This window comes from Aptenodytes forsteri, unplaced genomic scaffold (genome assembly GCF_000699145.1).
Source record: "Aptenodytes forsteri isolate BGI_AS27 unplaced genomic scaffold, ASM69914v1 Scaffold1, whole genome shotgun sequence".
Lineage (NCBI taxonomy): Eukaryota > Metazoa > Chordata > Aves > Sphenisciformes > Spheniscidae > Aptenodytes > Aptenodytes forsteri.
Window position 1 is genome coordinate 2862527 of NW_008795035.1, and position 23051 is coordinate 2885577.

A 23051-nucleotide genomic window follows, 5' to 3' on the forward strand; every position below is an offset into this window, starting at 1 on the left:
TTTCCCCTCCAAGAAAGCTTATGTCTTCAATAATTTTATGTGTATATGACCCCTCTTGTTTTCTAGAGAAAAGAGCTCTTACTATAGTGTCCCATTTAACATGAACACAGGGAAAAGAACAGAATGTATTTTTTTATAGTCAAGTCTTCCAGCAATTGCTGAACTCCACAACAATTGTCTGCCTTATGGAACCGAGCTGGTGGCCTGGGAGACAGAGGGAAGGTCCCTGCTCGTGCCAGAAGACACTGCTTATCTTAAAGGGACAACTTTCTCGGGCCGTCACCCGGACTACCAGTTCATTCCCCAAATCCCCCCTGCCTTTCTTCAGTTACTTATTAAATCGCCGTTTCTTCAACAGGAAGCCCAAGAAATCACTGTTCACTCCGAAGATAGGATTGTTCGTATTTGGAGTATTTATTGCGGCAAAACAATTCATAGGTTTCCTTTAAAAGACTTTTTTCCATGTTTAGGAACAAATGGACCCTATGTGAAGAAAGGGAAAACCGTCTCTTGTTTTGGAAAGAACACTGAATAAGGGCACATGCAAAGTTCAAAGAGTCTTTTAAATAGTTTTCTCTCAAAATGTATCATTAGTTTTGTTCAGCTTCTCTAGTTTGTAAACAACTATGTAATCAATGAAAATATATTTAGCCTACCTTTAAAAAGAGATGTCTCCAGTATTAATTGGTAATAATAGTAAAATCATATGCAAGACAAAAATATTAGGATCTAGCATGCCTGTCCTTTAACAAGTTCTATTCCAAAATTATATTACATATATTAATTTCAACTTTGTAAATGTTGCATAATCTCAAATCTTTGAGTAGTCAGACAGTGATAAAAAATGATTAAGAAACCGGGCAACCTTTCTGTATTGTGAATACTATTCATTTCAAACGTTACTTGCTAGTAAAGTGCTGTTACAAGCAAAATGAAATTGTTAGTGTCTATCGAAAGCAGATGACATTTTAGTAATATTCAAATTGTATTTGTTTTGGCAAATAGTTAAAAGCTTAGACATGTTTGTTTAACCACCCAAAACTAACTCGGCATAAATAATATTGGTTTCCAATAATTCTATGCTAAAAGGCACATACTAATGTTCCAGCAGTTCGTTCAAGTGAGCTTTTGCATGTAGAGGTTTAATTGTGCTTTTAAATAGTTACTGATTCAGTATGACCTTGAAAGTGACATTTGTGCATGTCTAAAATACCTTCCCACAAATGAGTCTCTCACTCTGAAGGCGTTATTTCGTTAAGACTAAGATTATATATATCTATATAACTATGCTTGTTGATCTCTATAGATCTACATAGATATACACATATACATATATTCATACATACACACACAAAAGGGTATCTTCTGGAACAGCAGCAGAAAGTGCAGTCTATACTTTTTTGAATTGTCTTCATAATAGAAAGTTCTCGGTACAGTTTTCAGATATGAATTGTCTTGGGATTTGTGAGATCCAGGGGATTATTTGTGATACTGCATGTGTCCCACATTACTCTCTTTCCTTACAGGCTGCTTCAAGCTCACTTCGCTTCCAGAAGAGATGATTGGCAAATTATTTTCCATGTGATACTGAATAAGATGACCCACACTATCAAATATATGGTCTTTGGTTCTCACCTAATGAAAGAAGCAAAAGCATATATTTATGGTCAGATTGTGCTTGTAACTGGTTGGACATGAGCCTAGCGCATTAAAGTCAAAAGGCATTTAAGCCACTGAACTCCCCGGAGCAGGATCATTAGGCTGTAGGCAGCAATTCGGACCTATCCTTTGACCTACCGTTAGCTGACATGAAGAGCAGAGGACCGAGTTAAAGAGACTGTATGTAGAACTGAGCTGATTCTGCTAAGGGGAATGAAATAACCTTTCCCCCCCCCCCTCCACAGAAGAGAGATGTTTTCCCCTAAATCCCACTGAGGATTACTTTTCTGATTTACTCCCTCCTCTGAGAGATGTCACTCAAGAGTGCTCTTCTAGCCCTGAGCAGAAGCAAGTAGAATTGAACTGACAACAAACCAGCTCTACCTTTGCTGTATCCAGAAGTGCGTTACTAATCAAATTCATTATTTAATGTTAGGGCTATTTTTCTAGCAATATAATAATGACTTAAAGGATGTGTTAAGTGTATACGCTAATTATCAGCACCTGGACTAACGACAATATTTAAGTACCTATTTCCATGGTACTTCGGTGCTTATAAGTTCTTGAATTGAACTTTCAAACCTACTGAAGTCACTGACTAAACTTAAATTAACCTGGATGGAATCAGATCAGTTCCACTTCCTGGAAGGCACCCATGCATGTTGACTGAAATATCTGAGCAGCCCCGAAATTTCAGTATATGAAAAGCTCATACCTTGCCCTCAGGATCCACCAAGAGCAGATGCTTTGCTTGCCCTCCCTGAAGTCCACTGAGGACATACTGACCAGGTGACGTAGTGCTCTCTCGCACCAGAAAATCTCCATCGTTGACCAAGAGGCTCTCTGCTGCTTTCCTGTTTAATTTGCCATGGTAACAATCTTCATTCTTTAGCTGTTGCTTTATTTGTGGCAGAACACAGAGACCAGCTGTGTTGCTTGTGGCACTCTGCTGAACAGCTTCCGGTAACTCTAAAATTAAATGAAAAGGAATGTATTGGACACTTCACCTAGAACTTCATCCTAAAAGGATGCGAGACAATATTTTTTATAGCTTTTAAAAAATTCAAATGGTTCAGTCTTGAAGCTGTGATCAAACCAACCTTACAGGCTGTAATAATATGCACACATGAATGCTCACAACCCTCCAGTGCCTTAGGTAAAATTATCACACCATCTCCTCCCATACCTTAGATGGGGAAGCCTTGGGTCGCTAGGCAACAGGGATTGGAAACAGGAATTTTTCTGATGCTATACTGTTTTGGGTTTGTATTTCTTTGGTTGTATTAAAAAGTCAAATCTTCCCTGTAAAAACAAGATTTTTGTTGGTTTTTAGCCACTTTTATGATCTAGTTTTTCCTTCTTCCTTAACAAGCTCTGAAGAGATTGTCACGGATCATTGGGAGAGTCACGTTGAGCGACTCCAGCTATGTGCAGGAATGTAAGACAACATGGCCAACGTAGCCAGAAGGGAAGGATTACAGCATGATGCATTTGCAGTGAAAAAACGAACAATTACTGAATGTACTAACAAAACCGGGTGGTTTGGGATATAGCCAGTCAGACTGCAAATGATTCACAGGCAGGATTTTTCTAAGGAAAATAAGAGGATACCACTTCTTCAATGGAATTGTGCAACCTATGGCTCCCTCAGGAGATAGCCAGTTCCTTTCAGAGCATAATACAGCCCCGGGTTGGAAATGTCTCAATGGTCACAGATTTCCTTCGCTGTAGTTCTGTCCAGTCCTTTGCCCACTTTCTTGTGTGGGGCCAACTCTGACAGAAAAAACACTCAGTGGGAAACCACAAAAGGCAAAGCTAGTAAATATTTTCAATAATGAGGACAATCAGTAGCAACTGTATAGTCATTTAGTGGATATCCACCACTTTGAGTCTGTAAATCAAGACTTAATTTGACATATATTTAATAGATACTACTGATCAAACAGTTTGATTTAGAAATTATGGGATGAGATTCAATGGTCACTTAGGCAAGAATTGAGAAAAGATGGTCATAACGATCCCACTGTGACCTTGCATGCTACTACCTGTGAAGCAAAAGCATCTGAGGCCACTTCCACCTTAGAGCGGTTAAGATCTTGAGCATACAGGAGAGGTATGGTGCAGTCCCAAGCTTTCATATCATCTTAAAGACTTGCTTATTACCACCTGTGGAACACTATTTATTGTCATCAATCAACTACAGAAGACGAAAGGTTACTCCGCTTGCTTACCATCACTACTTTTACTCTTTAATCCCCTTTGTCTTGAATTTACCAAGCAAAAAAAACAACCAGGAAGGATTTCTCCCCCCCGTCTTTTCTATGTTTCTTATGGGGAAACCAAAATCCTTCTCCATGCACACCGATGACAAGACCCCCTCTTTTCAAAGCTTAGAAGGATACGGTATTGCGATGGGAACCTACTGGCCTGACGCAGTGGGCTCCCATGGATCTGTGTTGTTGCTGTACCGCGGGCTGTACAGACTGCGGACTGCAGGGTCTGTGTGTTGATGTAACACGGATCATCAAAAAGATCTGTTTTGTAGGCAGGCTTCAATAATGTTGCCTCTTTTTTTGTCTTCTGTGATCTTTCACCACAGTTACCTGCAATTAGTATATAGCATGCACAGATTTCCTCCTTTTTTTTTTTTTAGACTCAAGTTAAAATAACTGTAAAAGCTGAAATAGGAACATTGTTGTTCTTATATATCCCACTAAAGTCATTCAGAAGGAAAAGAAAAATTGGCAGATGAACTCATTTTTCCTTACGGCTAGAAGGCAGAAGGTACGCTATCCAAAATGAGTTAGAATGAAGTTTTCAAAAATGTTCTGCACTGGTTCAGTTCTGCTTCAATCAATGTCAGCAGTAAACCCCCCGCTAATTGAAAAGAAAGTAATACATATGACTCTACAGAGACACAAGCCATATACATAGTTTGTTGCAAAACCCTTTCCTTCCCCTCTGCACCACAAAAAAAGCTTGTGGGAAGCTGAACAATTCTCTCTTGCTATTCTGGTGGAGCAGGGAAGATGGAGGAGGTTGGCGCTTTGTGGCTCTGCCTGGAGAGCCAAAGCCACATCTGTCAAGTTAGGATCCAAGCCTAGGAACAGGCTAACAGAATATCCCCTGCAGGGTATGAAAATAATAGCACTTCAGCTAGCCAAATAGCACACATATTTTTGCTCTTTAGCAAATGTTTTATTCATAGATCTATTCATTCATTCTTTTATTTGTTCACCCTCTCTTTGTAGAAACCATTTGATTCTCCTTTCCTTAAATCAGAAATAACACAAGAAAGTGAACTATCCCCTGCAGACAGTGTAACGGATCGCTTTAGAGCGGTGCAGGTGGGAATTCAAAAAGAACCTCATTGTGTGGTGGAAGAGATGAGTTGAGGAAACGTGCTCAGGGCATCAGCTGCGGCGAGGGAAGTCCAGGAACGGATGGAGGCTGGTGATCTCCTGGGGTCCCAGAGAGCAGGTTTTGCTAAAGGCAAATTGATCTCGGGCACAAAGCCGCCCAAGGCAGGGGAAGGACACAGTCACACTGAGAAGCCAGTGATGCTGGAGCCAAGGGCACAGGCTCCGTTGGAACAACCGCCCAATGCTGATAGTTTGGGTCTCATCGAGCATTTGTAGGGGGAAGGGGTATTTTCAGAGACTGATATGCAACGAAGTTTCTTCCTTTTTCAAAGGGTATGAAAGGAAATAAAACAACAAAGAGTATGAAAGAGAATAAAACAACAAAGAGCTACTGTACAGTATCATGACAAGTAAAGCGAGTAAGTCTGCCAGCAGACATGAAGATAGATTAGTGGCCTTTAGAAAAGCTGTAAGGCTTTTTTGTCTGCCCTTCATCTAGGGAACTAGAAATGACCCACTAAGTAGAACACTTTTCAGCATTGTATCGAAAGCCAAGGGGCAGCTCTTCCAGGCAGTCTGCTTTGGTTAATTGTGCGTATGCATGAGAAGGAAAACAGAGTACATACCCACAGTTTTGTTTTCTTCTGGGCAATTTTCATATATATTGATGAATGTCGGGCTGCCTGTCTGTAGAAAAATGGTAAAAACAGCCACGTGAAGCAGTCCCTTAGAAACCTCGGGTAACTTTAAAACATCCATGCACCAGTTAATTGGGATACAGGTAACTAAATGTATCTTCTTCACCAAAAAATTCCTATCTCCTCAAATAATATTTCATGCTGATACTCTTCTTTCTACAGGGCATCATGTCTGGACATACTCCAACCTCACAGAGACTGTTAACTGCCCAGTTATGTATCTAAGGTTTACTATACACAGTATAACTGTAGGTAATAAAGTTCAGATTTTCTTATAAATGTTCCTTGCAATAAAAACAAGGAGAAATAACTACAGACATCACGGTTTGAAAGTGAAATGGTCACCAAGTTGTCTGAGCAGCACTAGAAGGTCATCAGAACTGAAAGGAAAAACAAAAAAGTAACACCCCATGGAAAAAAAGGCATCTGCATTTACATGCTGCAGGGTAACTCCTTGCAACAACTCTGGCCAGCTTCGAATGCAAACTCAGGATATAGTCAAACACCTTTTTAGAGAACTGTTGGGGAGGCGGAGACCACCAGGCCCACAGCCGAGATGCGGAGCATGGCTGAGGTTAACAAAGCGAAAAACGGATGGAGCAGTAGCCCAGGAACACACAGGAACCTGGGAGCAGCTGCCACCAGGCACAAACACCACTTGGGAGCAGCAACTTTTTAGACAGCACCAACTGGATTCCAGCGGGCACGTCTGAGTGCGCTCCCTCTGAGCAAAGCGGTGGTGCCTGCTTCCCCGAGTGGGGAAATGCCGGTGTTTCCAAGAACTCGCACAGCAGGCTTTGAAGTCTCTGCAGCCAGTCTGAACTCGGCTGGTTTTACTCCTGGACTGATTGGGTTTTATTCCCCACTATCCCAGACAAGAGCCACAGATACATGCATCTTTTGCTGCTGTGGCTGATTTAACAGAGAAACACTCCAAGGGTAATTAATGTTGTATATACATTGCAATCAGTTATTGTTGTATGTATAGGTTGTAAGGCATAATGGACAGGATGAAATATTTATCAGATGACAGAATCAGGAGCCAGGAGGTCCTGGATTTTGCAGATGTTCTCTCAGACAAGCCATTTAAATCTGTATCTATTTTCTTCTCACAGCTAACGAGTGAACAAGGGAATATTACTTGGTCTCCTAAAAGTACTCTAAGGACAAACCAGTTAATATTCAGAAAGTGCTTTGGGATTCAATTATGTACTAAGCATCATTAAATCTAGCCTAAAAAACCCTTTCCCAGGATGATCAGGACCTGGTTCTGATGTTAATGCCATGCTTTACATCACAGTAACACTTTATTATTCATTCCCACGATAGGCAGCAAATAGTTATCCCAGAAGATGATGTACTTACCAAGCAATACTGCTTTTTGCACTGTATAAGACAGTTAGCCCTTTGGTCTGTTTGCACTTTCATTCGCATGTCTAACACTCCACCGGTGGGAGGCTCTTTCCCTGGAATTTCGTTGTAATATTCATGATCCTCCCTCTCCTGTGAATTCCCAGCTGATCCATTAGCATTTGCTGCCTCGCTGAAAAAATATGGGGGGGGGGGAAGCGACTGATGTAATCAACTGCTTTCTAGTGTAGGCAAACGTCCCCAGTGTTTGCGCATCGCACAATACACAGATTAGCCATATGGAGGCTGTAAAGGGCTTTGGGCCCGAACTTTCAGAGCTGTTTATTTTTCCAGTTACTTCTTCCTGAATTAAAAATGGAGTCATCACAGTTTGGGGTGCAGGGAGGTACAGTCATTTTCTTAGCACCGGGCAGCCCAGATCCCTTTTCTTTGCCTTGAAAATATAAGAGCCACCTACTGAAACTTTTAAGAGAAGAGTGCCAATGCATCGTTCATTAAGGTGTCCAAAATGTAGACCATAAAACTAATTCCTCTGGCTTCTTGTCTCAACTGTATAAATCTAGGGAATCGTTCATTGGTGTCCAAAATGTAGACCATAAAACTAATTCCTCTGGCTTCTTGTCTCAACTGTATAAAAATAGGGATTGCAATTAAAACCTCATGGCATTTAGTTCGACAAGCCTGCAACTGTTTTAGAAAAAAAATAGTGCTACAAAAAAAAAAAAAGTAGTTTTCCTGAGTGGAATGTACCCTGATTTTAATAACCATAATCAACATAACTGTTCTGTTTCAGCTTGAAGAAAACACTGAATGACATGAAGGAGAGCGCCCAACGTTTTTCTTGAGCTAAACCAGAATGATGATAGTTTAAATGTACAGCTGATACACTGCAAACAACTAGGTGCTTCCTGTACTGTCTCCGGTCCCAAAATAAAAAGCTCATCTCAAATCTTACTTCTCTGTTTAACAAGAATATAATTGGATAAAAGGCCTCGAGCAGGAAAGAGATAAAGTTCAAGTAGTTGATTATGTGATATGCAGTGCAAGTATTTGATTATGTGATTCATAGTAGTTTGGAAGCGGGTGACTCATTCACACAGCAATATCCGACTTCTCTGCCCAAGGACCGTTCTCTGAGGCTGGCTGTGGCTTAGGCTCAAGGAGGGAATCTAATTAGCCTCTTCCATCTCTCCTTGCTCTGATTTACTTGTGGCATAACCTAGCAGAATTTCATAGGAAAGGCTCTTCCTCTGGTTATTGTCCCCAGGGAAAACAGACCAGTATAAGCAGTGGAATGGCAAGAACTGCTAAACACGATGAAATAAATATAAACTGGGGCTGGGGCTGCTGTTACGTAGTAAAAGCAGTTCTGCTGCACTGCGTCAGGCCCTGTACCGGTGACACCGCCTGCACAGAGGCTCATTTGGTGTTATGGTAAAGAAAAGACTGAGAAAAATAGGCACAGCTAATCCTTGCTCAAAGGATTGCGTCCCCAGTGCACTGGAAAAAAGGTCGTTGAAATGAAGAGCTGTGGTCCAAAAATTAATCTAGGCCCTGTATTTTGAGGAATATGCAGGATGTGAGCAGAACAGCAGAAATGTGAATTACAATTGCTTGTTTCCCCACCACACACTTCGCACAACTGCAGCGAGCTTAAACTTGGCATGGGTCAGGGCTGAGCTCAGTGTGTGTGTATGCGCGCGCGCGCCGCATTTATAGAGCGGAACTTACTAGGCGGAGTAATTTGAACATTTGTTCAACTTACTTGCATCATTTAAGGTAAGGCTGTTTTAGTTAAGGAGCAATAAGGCTGAATTCTATGCTGTTATGCACCTGTACAAATGTCACTGAAATCAATGGAGTTTACTGGAATAAGCTAATTTTAGTCTATTATACTCTGTACGTACAGCATATACTACAATTAGCCTATGTCCAGAAAGCATATCCAAAGCATCTTATTTATGGATCACTCTTTGGAGTATATTGTTTTCCTGAAAAGTACTAAAGAGAAGAAAACTGCCAGTTAAGTGACTGAGAACGTGCTGACCTTTCATTAGACGTAACCAGGCTGGATGGGTTCTTCAGGTACTGTTTGAACCGGAGCTCAAAAGCCTGCCCTATGGTGTTTATCACCTCCTGTGCCATCCCATTGGGGCATTCCAGTATGTGGCATGCTGCAAAGAGACACCTTATTTTAATTAAGAAAACACACTTTATACTAGAAAATAGAGACACAAGCTATATTGCTTACAGCAGAAAAGCTAGGCATGAAATTATGCATCTAGATAGCTTTAGGACATTATACAGCCACCAGTCCTTGCTCTCGTGCACGACCTCAGGAAACTCACTCCAGCAGCCGGTGCTGTGTGCCCAGGCCCAGCTCTCCCCTCTGCAGAGCCACCGTGAGACAGCACTCAGGGATGGTGCCGGGCCAGCCGCCAGCCCTGCCTGCAGGCTGCCAGGGTACAGGAGTTCTGCACATCCCAGCATCAATACTGGGACTTACTGTTGAATCTGCAGGGTGCCCTAAGTGAGTCAAAACAGCAATGCAGGTGATATGCAGGCGATGGAGCTACAGAGAGGCGGCAGGCCAGACTGTTAAGGCTGCAGCCCAGCTTCTCCAGATTTTCTGAGCCATCCACGGCACCTTAGAGTGAGCTCTCCTGTGAGCTGCCACTCTACCAACTTTACAGCCATTGGCAGTGTTGCTCTGAGAACCGTCTAGCATGAAAGAAGCAGCCAAAGGCCAGTCTTTCTTCTATTGCAGGCAAATAATGAGAGCGATGCAAAAGGGATTTTAACCCCTGGGTCAGCCTCCAGAGGGAAGAAGGTCTCCTACACCTGAGTATATACCCCACTCTGCCTTCTAGCAACATACCCAGGAGTCTGGGTTAGATGAGGAGGCTCATTCACTACCTTCCCCCTCATCTGGAAGTTGTCCCAGAGCAGGGCAGCCACTCACCTTTCCAGGCTCTGCCCTTCCTCCCCAGGCAAGGCTGGCTTGGAAAGGCTCCTACCCCTGCATGGAGCCAGCAGCTAGTACAGCTTTAGTCTGACCTGCAGATTCTCACTTCGTTGCACAAAGAATATGACATTTAAAGCCACAGCCTGCATGCCATCACCCACATCCATACAGGGAAGTCAGAAATTGTACTGAATATTGAGCTGTTCAGTAGCTTTCATATTTTAAAACTCAAACAATTCCTTGGTACAGATAAAGCAATCATATAAACACGTATAACAATCTGAAAATTGTTTCCATACCTCTCTGATTAACAGGATCTTTTGCTACATATGCAACATAGTCTGTTGTATCCTATAGGAAAGAAGACGACAAAGGTCTTTAAAGTTATCATTGTGAACAACCCTACCGCCATAACAAAGCAGCTGAGTACAGAGAGAGACCATTTGGCATTCTTTGAGTCTTCAATAAACTGCGTTTTCAATTCCAAACTATGCAACAGGAGTAGAAACACAACTGGTGCCTCATCAGCAGGCAATGCTGCTCTCTTCCGCTGCTCCCACGGAGCTCGAAGCCTCCCCTGCGTAACGCATTAGAGCTGCGTGAGTGCCAGTCACGGCTTTTAGCTGGGACAGTCCTTATCAATGTCAGTGGAAGATAAAATAGTGCTAATGTACTGCAAAGGACAAATTAGAATATTCCCAATTTGTAGCATGAAGACTGAGTTTTGAAGGCATCTTAGAGAAAAGTTGATCTTTAAAATATCACAGAATACAATAGGTATCTGATCTCAATTGCTGGCTGCCTGATTGTAGTCCGGCTACGATCGGGTTAAATTACTCTGGACCTCAAGGCTGCTGCTGAGATCAGACAGCCTCAGTATAATCAGTTGTCTGTTTCAGATTCTTTTTCCAGCCAACATTGAAATAATCCTCACTTTTTCTAGTGAAACGGAAAAGCGAACTGGAATAGAAAAATTTACATTTCTAGTCATACTGCAAAAGCAAAGAGTCGCTTGATAATTCAGTGTTATAGTAGAAATGGTGAGGTAATGAATAACATTCTTTTAATTATTAAAGATGCATTTTGTTATTTTGGATCTTTAAGGCGGGATGGGGAAAATGCAATTCGACGCTTAAAGGCATGGCTCTCTTGAGGGAAGATGCAATCAGCTGGCAGGAAACAAGGCCCCCATTTGCAATATGCACAAGAACAATCATTTAATAATTCACAATGAATGACACGAGAGGCAGGTCTTCGGGCCAGCAGAACTTGTCCTAGATAATTTTTTTTTAAATCTCCAAAGTTATTATCATTAAAACAAAGCAAGCTAAATATTTCTTATGCATTTAGTGAACTCAATTTCCTTCCTTTTCCTTTCAGGTTTTTCTTAAAGTTCATAAATATTTTAGTATACACTTTTAAAATAAATTACATCTAGAGAGCAACTAGAAACTAAAGTAACTGGAGCAGTACCTGCTATTTTTATATCTTTGTAATGTTTAAATACATGCATGGATGACTTTGCTTTAAAATAAAGCCAGAATAGGCTTTATTCTCAGGCAGAATATTGCTACTCCGTAACAGTGCAGAGCAACACTGAACTGTGTTTAGACTGAATATGGGGGCAGGTGGAGAGACACGTCCTGTGGAAACTATCTCCCATTTTAAATGTAAAGGGAATTTTGGAAGAATTACCTGAACAAGCCACCAAAATTGCCCCTTATGTGAAGTGCCACTAGATTTATAGTTACCACCGCTGTGCAAGATCTCCATTTTACATATTCTCCCAGTAAGAAAAGTGTCACCAGCTGCACCACCAAGCCCATTTTCTGCAGCACGTCTGTGTGCAAGCACATCTCTTGGTGGTCCTGACATTAAGCACTGACCAAATCCAGCCCTGTGTAGCCTGTGAGATCTGATGGGATCACTGTACAAGACCAATGCAGTATAATAATATATATATATATAAAAAAAAGAAACAACTAAAAAAGCTAAACAAGCCCTGGAGAATTACCCATCCAACCCGCTGAGCAGAGATCTGAAAATACATCCCTGAATTTTCAGAACTGGAAATGTTACATAAAGACAAGCTAGACAGCAGCATCTAGCACATGGTGCATACTTCAAAAACAAGTCAGCTTAAGGACGTATTTAAATCATTTAACTGTCAAGAAAACTGGAATTTGGAAACGAAGCTTTGTGATGCTCAGCACAACAGCACATCAGCTCTTGGAGCTGCTCGGAAATCCACATCAGGAAGGGATTGTATGGTACGGTGTGGTGTATTAGGATAGCACAGGCACCTAAAGGTGAAGTTTGGACTTCTTAGACTCTCAAAATGCCTTAATCATTAAATGGGATCTTTAAGGATGTAGTACCTAGGCGCCAGGCCCGTGCAGGACCAACAGCGCAGAGCCTGCACGCGTGCTCCCTCCCCACTTCCCAGCCCAGCTCCAGAAATCTCCTGTTCTCAGGCAGCTTGGGCAGCATCTCCCCGAGCAGAGCAGAGCAGAGCAGAGCAGCTGGGCTCCTTACATCACCCACACGGCCCTCCAGAGAAGATCCGTCAGCCACACAGGGACGGTTCCCAGCTATTTCCCCTTGCCTGCTCCTAAATCCAAAGAGGCAGATCTGTCATTTTCCAGTCAAAGCTGGATCTGGCTTCTGCCCCACTGTAATCAAGAATATGACCCAGAGCCTTCCGTTTTCCCTGTTTCATAACACAAGAACAGGAAGACATTTAACAAAATTGAAGGGCAGAAAATTCAAAACTGATTAAAAAAATAATACTGTTTTCATAACACATAGCGTGTGAAATTCATAATGCTGGCAGGGCTGGGCTTGCTTAGATTCGAAGAGGGAATAGGGCATGTTTATGGATGACAAATTCCCTGCTGACAATCATTGCAATAAAGAGTTTGGAAGAGGATAGAAAACTTCTTGCATGACAACATCAGTGAGTTCATGACTATGATACTAGAAGAAAAACCCATATCTGCAGGAAAAAGAAGGTTATGCCATGTCTGTCTTATCGGAGCTTTGCTTGACTCAAAATTCATCTAAAATTTAGTGGCGCTGATGCTGACTGCTTTTGTGACAGGTATTGGGACCACAGAACCGATGCAATTCCTGTGTTCTTATTTTTAGGTCCCCAAGTCTGGGGGCTTTTGAGTGAACTGAGGCTCACTGATGGAGAATGGGAGAGGTAACTATATAGATCTATCAAAGATCCACTGAGTCTCTATTCCAAGTCTCCTTTCCAGTCTCAGTCCCTCAGTTTTCTTGTATTACATGATCCAGAATTGCGGTGTACTCTGTTAGTGCTTGTGGATAGGAAGGGATGAAGCAAAGTGTTTGCAGGTACTTTTATTCTCATAATAATTTCATTATACCTGCGGAAGTATATCTTATAAATCAATACTTACTGGGTCGCCTCCAGAAGCAAATGAGATGGACTGCATGTGATGGTTGGCAATAATCTGAAAAGCATGACAAACTGGTTAAACGTGCTCATGTGCCACACATTTAGAAAACAGCAGAGCATATATCTTCATAGAGCAAGCAATTAAGTTCATGACAACCCAACCCATTAATACATACACATATCATTTGTGAAGGAAGGAGCTAACAATAGGAGTATTTTTGACGCTACCCATTCGTGTTTAGTAATGTCTAGATCCCCAATTAATCTTCCTTAAAGGGTTTTCAGAATGAATTCAACCACCAACTTCTAACCTGGTCAGTATGAAGCTAAATGAAACTTTGACAGGGGATTAACTGGAGACACTGGATGCATTTACAAAGTCTTGAGAAATTAATTCATTTTAATTTATTTAAATGCATGGTGTATACAAAGGTAGCAGTTTTATGAACAGGCCCCACCAATACTCTCTCTCACCACTAGCACCAAACTGTTACCTGGTAGAGATTTCACTAGCCAAATCAAGCATCAACATTTCATGGTTTCAAACGCTACCTCATCTCTGGAGACAAACTGTTCTTTATTGTAATAATCAAGTGCAATAGATTATGCAGGTGGGAACACAATGAAACCTGGTGGCGGCGCAAGAATAGAGTAAATAGGATTTTCCATTTGCAAAGGTCTAGTAATGAAAGACCTAGAAAGAATTCCAAGCCAGCGCCCTGCACGCCCGTGTGTGCAGTAACAGGGCACATCAGTGCTTTTGGAAGCAGATCTGTCCGGCTGGCTTTTAGTCCTGTTACAAACAGGAACAGGTTAAAAGGGCCTTTAAAAAGGTACTTAAAAGGTACTTTAGCTGCCAACCCCCAGAGTTTCACCCTGTGCAGGGAAGCCCTTTGCCGCTGTGCCTGAAAGGAAGGGAACCTGGTGCCATAGACCCTTCCGAGCACAGGGGTCCAAGGGACAGGAGACCTCTGTGCTCTGGTGAAACCCCAAGAGCTGCCTGACACTCAGCACGGCATCAGCTCAGTGCCGTGATTCCTCAGAGCCAGTGAGCCAAAACTACATCCCTGATGTTCCCCTTCTCCAGCTTGGAGCAAAACCCGCTGCTGGCCCCGGGCGAGATCGTGCTGGGAACTGAAGCCAAGAGCTGATGGAGGAATTAGGTGGGCAGCACAAAGCTCCTTATCACATCTGCCAGGAAGGGAGCACACCCCAGTTCCAGGGCAGATCCAGGCTCACGGGAAGACGTCTCGATGGAGCCCAGAGACTTTGCATAGTATAACTGATTATGCGCATATATTTCCCAGCTGTAAAATAGCTTTGAACACCACCAAAGCCAAGCTCTGACTCATTATTTATATCAAATTTTTTTTTTTCCCTAGGACTTGTCAGAAACTCCAGTCAGGACTAGTGCCTTGTTTATTAGGCACTGTACAGGCAGAGACACACACAGAGAAACAGTTTGCCGCGTGCTTAAAGATCCCTCCCCATGGGAGACACCATCATAAACAAGAAGAGCATGCGCTGCATGTCTAATTCCTCCAAAGCGCTCTCGTAATTCAGCTTTACCAGGCATGCACAAGAAGACTAAAGGCTGCTGCTTTCCCTTCGAAGCACCCAGCCTTTCTTTCAGAAGCCGCGAAAGGAGAATACAGTAGCATGAAGAAAAGGACACTGATTTATACGTATCCTACCTGCTGCGTGTCAACATTAATCAAAGTGAGACTGCTTGTTGAAATGGTCAGTTTTATATTCACGCCAGAAAACTGAAGGTTACTTTTGCCAAGTACAGAAGACAGAAACTTCACTGGAGGCTTTGAACAAAGAAATAAAAGAAAGAGGCTGTCAGCTGAGTCTGTCAGGGGCAGAAACATATCAAAGTCCAGTAGATTTTACAATATCTTATTGAGAATTTCAATGGAGCAAGGAAAATGGCTTGACCAAATGCAAATAGATCTTCTAACAAACATCAGCTTTGAATACCATACTTGCAGGCATGTTTTTTATGTCAATAATGGGAAAAAAGTTTTAAAGCAAAATCCCAATGAGCTAAATGTTATAGCTGACTCAGTAATTCAGAACGTGTGATCTTCCTGCTGAACTCTGCTTTGTTTCCTAGGGATGAAGCGTTTCTGAGTAAATCAGGAGGTTCTCTCATGTATTCATTTTTCAGGAGCACGTTCATTCCTCCCAAGCCCCACAGTTACAGAAGGGAATCAGTAACTTCCACCAGGAACGACCCAACAGCAGCCACTGACAGTGCCCCTCACTGTATCCCCGTTATTAAATAAATGGTCGGCCCATTAAACACTGCCATTTTAGTCATGTTTAATTTTTTATATATAAATGAGAATCAGGTAATCCTCCAGTGAATGAGCTCCCTTTTACTATCAAAAAGACCTCCTACATTTTACCAGCCAGAACCTAAAACTTGTAAAGCACTGAGCACCGCAAAGGCTGGTAGGAGCAGGAAATCTGGACAAAGCATTAATCCTGAAGAAAATAAGGTAGGGCATGGCCTCGGCCCCAAACCAAGCAGGCTAAACACCCTGCTACAAGCGCTCTGTCATGTTATACCGAGTTCAGCTAGATTAACATGCACCAACTCCAGCATGGACTGAAGCCTGTCAGGGAATCACGTATCCAGCTTATCGAAAGCAGATATAGAAAATAAATCGTTCAGCTAAAACAGTATTTACCTTCCGCTTTTTTATAGCTCCATTTGTACCTGATACAGCTTCGCACAGTCGGCTTATTGCTTCCCTGCAAATAGAAAAATACAGTACAAACTGTTGGATCATTTCACATGCATCATCTGTAACAGAGCCAGCAACCCTGCCATTTGTTGTTATCGTCCCACTTATAAACACTTAAATCTTCTGGAAGGTCTTTCACAGTTGTTTTTCTTTCTTCTTTCCTCCTACTGTTAAAAAAAACACAAGTGTTTAATAAAAGACAATGATTCAGCAGCCTGGTTTGGGTTGCTTCTTTTTCTTCATAAAACACATCAGTTTCACCTAATGAAAATTTGGGGTTTTTTAGAAAAAAAACAAACATCAACTAAACACAAACAAGAAACTCAAACAACCTAATGCCTTCAAATCCTTTTTCTCAGCACGGTTGATGGGTCTCTTGCTTGGCAGGGAGGATCTCCTCCTTGCCTTAATCCTTCTTATTTAGAGCAGCAGGGGCATGCTGAGTGAGCCCAGCTGGGTGCCCCGATTGCCCTTCTGCTGTTTGGGGTTTCTCTTTTTTTTTTTAAAAAAAAAAAAAAAAGTGGGGGAAAAAAAAGGAGGAGTAATCAGCTTCTCCAGTTCTTTTTCAAATCTGTGGCCTCAGTCCGTATCTTTCCATCTCTGGCAGGTATGCCCCAGACTAGACATCCTTTCCCAGCCACCCACTATTCTCTACAGGCGCCTCTCAGTCAGGGGAGCAGAAGGGTAAGGCATAAAGCACTCACAGTGTTTATTGGTCTCTACCAAAGACAGCTAAATTACACATTTAATATGACAAAGTGGCGCACTGCGCCTATTTTCCACACTTGAAGAAAGAAAATTCTGATATATGCTCGGGCAGGTGACTGGTTTGGACATACGGCAGAGCACTCGACTGCCCTGATCGAGGTTAGCACAGCAGCTGGAAAAAACCCTCTTGCTGGCAGTCGCCGGCTTTCCCCTGACTGATACTTACTGTTTTGAAGTCAACGGAAAAATGGTGACTAACTGGGCTGGGATGTGCTTAGCAAGTTTCCTTAACCTTGCCTGGACATCCCGGTCTGACCCGCAGCCCCCGACCTCTCCAGCTGCCCTGGCCCTCTGCCGCGGGGCTGCCGGGGCGAGCTGCGCCGCCGTCCCCTGGTCACTCTCTCAAGCTTCGGTTCCCATATTGGGTGATCTTATTTTGAGGCTGTAGCCTCAGCCTTTCTCTCACAGCTGAATTCAGACTTGGGCTTTCAAGGGTTGGAATTCTGTTTTGTTCTTAAGGGGAAGGGAATTAGTTTGTTTAATTACTTGTTTATGTTACTGGATTATTATCCAAAGAGCTAATTAGGAAATGAGCTAGTTAGGAAAGTTTGTCTGTTTTCAGATCCTGGCGCGTGCGTGGGAGGAACACGCCACTGGACTTCGTTTTTTGAGAAAGTTTTAGTTCAGAAAGGCTAAAAAATATCAGGGGACCACACAACAGCGAGAGGCTCCAGCCAGATATGTCCCACGAAGCAGAGGAGCCCTGGTGAGGAGCGTGGTCCCCCCAGGACCCTGCGTCGTGCCCGGGGAGCAGATCAGACTGCAAGTAAAGCCAGCACAGTGCCGGTGAACCACAGCATCGCTGCTGCCTCCTGCTCAGTGCCCCACGGACATTGCTACGCTGATGGGCTACGTGCTTAAAGCACTGAAGATCAGTGATGCCACATCGAGTATTCCTGTCAGAGAACATCCTGAGAAATTCAACCTGGAGACTGCCAAATGAGCGGAGACCTCACCCATGGCAAAATCATAAAAATGTAATTAATTTGTTCTGAGTGAAAACAGCAGGGAAGCAGAGGAGCCTCATCGTGGGCTACACAAGATGGGTCAGAAACACAGCCTTTTAAACACTGCCTTTTTTTAGCCTTTTAATGCAGAGCACTTTCCCCTGCACAGCTGAAAATACACTTTTGAAGCGAATTCCTGATATCCTTCTTGTTTGGCTCCTGTTTTATTTAGGTGTTACCAGTAGAAAGGCCAAAACTAAAAAAAATAAATGGGAAAGGCATCCTGCAGGATGATCTTGCAGATTCCAATAACCAGCTTGGAAAATGAGAGCTCATCTTCTCATTCAATATTAAAGGAAATTAAAATCAGAGCCAAGACATTAAGGCTACCTGGAGCCTTCAAGTCTAGCTCTACCTAGAAAGAAAACCAGATACGGAACAAATTGGAAAAACAGGGAAGTCGTCTATTTTGGTGACAAATGAGTTCTCGCACACTTCAGGCAGCCCATGTGGAATAAGGAGTCGTAGGCAATGCTGCCAGCAACGGACCTCGTTCTTGTACAAGCCAGTGTGGTCACTGCCCACTTCACCACGCTCTGAAGCACTTGTCCAGCAAACGAGAACCAAAAAGTAGGCAAATCATTTCTACTTAATAGTTTCTATAACCTCTCTTTGGTAGGGGAAATCATCTTCTCACAAACATTTCTTGCTGCGTATCTCTGGGTGGTTTTCCAGATGATCTAACGAACCTTCCCCAATATTATTTCAAAGATGGGAAAAGCAGCAGTTTGGTAACACTTCTAACCTTCGGTCATTTCCACGGGGCAGGGGGACCTGAACTAGAAACCACACTGTACACTAGGAAGAAAAGAAACTCTGGATACGTCCACAATAACCTGAAATAGGATTTACCGTCTCTGTGTTTTCTTCCTGGAAATCTGCTCTTAATTCATTCTTACAGCCATTCACTTTCAACCACTTGCTCGGGCAGGTCTCTGCTTTTAGATCTGCCAGATGGCATATACCTGTGCATAGGTCGCGCAGTTCATCGGCTTGTTCCTGGATGAATGTGCAACCTTATAGGTTCTGGCATTTGCTTGTCCATTTGATATCTTCCAAATCTGAGGCAGTAGCAGAAAATGTGGCCTTGTTATTCCAGTCATGTTGCTGCTTTTTCTTTCTTTGGTCCTTGTCATTCATCCCAAAGCAAAGTACTTTGGGGTTTTTTTTGGTTTTCTTTTAAATCACCCTGAATGAATGAGAGAAATCCACTTGCGTACTCTGCAGCAGCTCTTCTCGACCCTGGGAGCCACAGAATGAAATCGGGAGTGCTGTGAAGAATTTAAATTGTTCTTGTAGTTTAAGGCAAAGAAAACCTTGCTCCTCGACTCCTCAGGCATCTTCTGCTATTTGAAGTGGAATCACTGTCTGTCGGTCCTGCAGTGCCCACACGATTACAGAAACTGGTCATTGTTTCATTGACACAGTTTTCACTTTCCGTAGTGAATGGAAGAGATTTGGGTCAGCTCTTTTCGCCATCCTGAAAAATATTACTCTGAAGCACTTTGGTCCCCTGGGCTGTCTCCAGCAGCAGACCTACCGCAGAGGCAGAGGTCCCGCTCCTGGCCCCAGCAGATGCCCATCCATTGCAGGGGGAGTTTCCCAGGGGTTATTCTGCTGGGTACCAGCTCGGCGAGGATCAAGGCTGGCACAGTTCCCTGGGAGCACCTCTGTGGGGTCGGAAGGCGGGATGGGGATGGGGAAGCAGGACCATTCCTCTTCAACTGGGACACCGAGGCTCCTGAGCACACTGCCGTAGGCAGCTCCCCACTTTCTGGGCTGGGACGCACTGAACTGGGACAGTGGCACAACCCCTACGTGGCTGAGTGCTGCGGGAGCTGGCGGGCACAGGGAATTTTTGGTTGCTCCACCAAAAGCCTGGTGCAGTCCCCCAGCCCCACAGGGCACTGCTCCCTCTGCCCGCTGGGTTAGCAGCCAGCCACCCGGCCGGGCTGCGGCCACTTGGCGAGGGCTCGGCAAGCTCTGGGCCAAGAGGGAGTGACAAGGACAGCCCCGTTTTTGGCATCCATATGCCTTTAGATCAGCTCAGCTGTACAGTCTACAGGTTTTCTCTAGGTCTGCACCTCTGGAGTGAAACCTGCAGCAGACACTCCTCCCGACTCCTCCCAGAGTGTGCGGGAGAGCACCAGGCTGGCAGTAACAGTGAGCTGCTTTGTTTATTGTTCCCCCAAATGAGAGTAAAAGATGAGAGATGGGCTGATGTAAGCGAGGAAGCATGCTGTTGAAGATTTGCTTTTAAGCATCCAGGGCTCTGCCTACACTATCTAACAGAAAGGGATTGTGCGTCTCAACAAAGTTGAAATTAATCTTCCAAACAAAGTCAGCCTTCTTCCACCAGCCCTCCCCAGCAGCACGTTTCAGACGCCCTTCGCCCTTCGCTGCCTGACCATTTTCAAGTTTGCAAGTCAATGCCCCGATCTGAGATACAGAATCCTTTTTCCCATAAATGCCCAAATATAATGACTAATCATAAGCTTGATTTAACAGAAGTGGGAGACGTGTAAGAGGAAAAGAGCTGAAGGGCTGGACAAGGAAAGTGCATGTCAGGGTCCAGCAAAGGCAGGACCTGCCACAGCACAAGGGCGACAGCCCGAACACGTCTTGTACTGAGAACAGCAAGCACAGCACGTTTATGGGTGACCATTCAAAAAAATACAAAGCCTCTTAAGCAGAGGAACCTGTTACCCTTACTGTTATTTCTTGGTGTTACTCTTGCCATCTACATGGACTTTGGGACCACAAATTTCTGCAAAATGGGAGGGATGTCCTAAGAGCGTGTGAGTTGGGTCACAGGCGGGCAACGGCAGAGAGCTGGAAAACTGCTGCAGCGAAATCTCCTCTGCCAACCTCCTCACCGCACAGCCGTCGAGGGTAGAGAGCACCTCCGTGCCTGGCCCTTCCCTTGCTACGCTGCGGTCATGCGGCCTGATGGCCATACAGCAGCTCTGCACTATGGTCATTCACAGCGCCGGAGAGGCCGCTTTCTGCCTTCCCCAACCCTGTGCCTGGTAAGTGACTGAAAATGCAAGTCCAGCAAGAAACTAGAAAAAAAATCCTCCACGCTTGTCTCTTTTGACTCCTCACGGCACTTTGGCAAACACGAGTTTGTTGATCTTTCCAACATTCATATGAGGTAGGTAAATAATATCTTTAATTTTAGAGATCAGGAGACTAAGAATGCAAATACACATAAAGCAAGGCAGGGAGCAGACATAACTGGAGACCCTTTCTACATCACTTTAAAACAGATGATGCCTCTTTGTTTAGTGAAATGCCATCGGAGTAAAAATATTTTTACCCCCAGTACAAGTAACAGAGATTATTAAAATGGGATCATTCCAAATAACTCCTTGGTTGGTGCACTGTGCATGCCGTCTATAAACTTACTCCCCCAGGAGAACAATAGGGGAATAATCAATGTTATCTTTGCTCCAGTCAGCTTGTAATCGATCGAACTTGAAAGTTTGCATGCATGAGCTCAGCACTTCAGCATTTGGTTTGCAAACAGTTTAAGTTTTCAATTTCTCATGCACAAAAGAGCCCATTAAGGTCAGCAGTGGCATTTTTTTTAGGTGATGGCAATATTTCCATTGTTAAGTTTTCTCATAGCTCCGGTTAACAAAACCTTACTATTTGGGCCAAATTTAAGTTGGCAAGCTCTTGTCACACAGTAATTCATATTCATTATTTTCCAGACAAACCATCCAAAGCTCTGTTTTGTAAGCGTAGCAGCATACGTACTCCGTGTCTTGCAAGCAGGAGATAACCTCGCTCTTTGGCCGAGGCTGTTGAAGAATACAGTGGCTTGGTCTGAATGCGCCGGGCTGATTGCTTTGGGCTAAGTGTAACTACGTGGCTCTTCCTGATCCGTAAACAACTAGGCTGAGGGGAACTGGGTGAGCACATGTTTACGTTGATTGTAAATGTCAACAACCACCGATTTTGAATTCAAAACAAATCAGGCAGCTTTTGAGTGTGGTATATAGGCATTTAAGGACTCAAGTTTTTCCAGTTTCTTCCTTTTAGCTGATAAGTCTGGGAGCCAATAGGTAGAAATGTAACACTTATCTCTTCATGTTCCTTTCCTTTCTCCAGGATTTCTTTGATACGAACACTTGAGGAGGCAAAAGAGCATCTATAAATCATCCATCAGCAGGAAGGAAGAGTTGGGCAGGCACTGGAAGCCTCAACCACACTCCTGGCATCCTCAGCATGAACCATGCCAGAAAAATAGCTGAGGGGAGGAAGGAACATGTCGAAGGCCGGGCCAAAATACTCTGCACCCACCCACCCCTCCAAAAAGCCTTTGGAGGTGCCGGGATGCCGTGTGGCTGCTGGGCCTGCCCGGCAGAGCACTAGCCCTGGCTGTTGGACCGCAAGTGCATCCCAGCAGCACGCTCTGAGCTGGAAAGAGGGTGCTTATTTTGAAAACTCAAACACTCCTGCACTGACACACTTACAAAAATAAAGTTAAAAATAAAACTGGGCTTTTCTGTTCCTGACAGGACATCTCAACAACCCCACAGGTGCGTATGTTAATAATCTACACCCAGCGACGGGCAGCAAGCTGCAACAGAAGTTGCAAGCTTTTCGAAAGACCACAGAGTATTTCACATTTAAACCACATTCAGTTGTATCTGAGAGCGAAATATCCATCTTTTTCTGATTTGCAGCCTGGAAGCTTAGGCCTGCAGTACAGTTGGAAACGGCTGTATTTCAACATGTTTTCCTTGTGACTCCGCTTCCAGCGGAGCCTGGCCTCGGTGCAGATGGGGCCAAGCGATGTCACCCGCCTGATAAAAATTCATTAGATGACCTTGCTAGATTGAGGGACCGATGGTGCTTTCTGCGTCAGGTGTGAAGCAGTGTGGCAGAGAAGCCCGCGAGCATCCAGGCTCGCCACCTCGGCCACCCGCAGCCGCGGCAGCACCAGCAGATTTGCCCTGTGTCTTGGGTGAGCTGTGCAGGCAGCGCTGAGCCCGTGTGCATGGCCTGGCTGCTGCCGGTACCCAGCTAGCTG

The 23051-nt window shown here is 43.8% G+C and overlaps 1 protein-coding gene across 1 annotated transcript in view; it reads right to left on the reverse strand.

Moving 5' to 3' along the window:
* Window positions 1-403: 403 nt before the first annotated feature.
* The window catches only part of SHC4 (SHC adaptor protein 4), a 33515-nt gene continuing 10867 nt past the window's right edge, over window positions 404-23051 (reverse strand). The window contains exons 3-12 of the mRNA XM_009276495.2: window positions 16179-16242; window positions 15174-15293; window positions 13481-13534; window positions 10355-10406; window positions 9138-9264; window positions 7085-7262; window positions 5648-5708; window positions 4083-4262; window positions 2375-2628; window positions 404-1635 (exon numbers count right to left, since the gene is read on the reverse strand). Of these exons, the coding sequence (XP_009274770.1) occupies window positions 1480-1635; window positions 2375-2628; window positions 4083-4262; window positions 5648-5708; window positions 7085-7262; window positions 9138-9264; window positions 10355-10406; window positions 13481-13534; window positions 15174-15293; window positions 16179-16242 (1246 nt within the window). The 3' untranslated portion in view covers window positions 404-1479. The remainder of the gene's footprint in view (window positions 1636-2374; window positions 2629-4082; window positions 4263-5647; window positions 5709-7084; window positions 7263-9137; window positions 9265-10354; window positions 10407-13480; window positions 13535-15173; window positions 15294-16178; window positions 16243-23051) is intronic.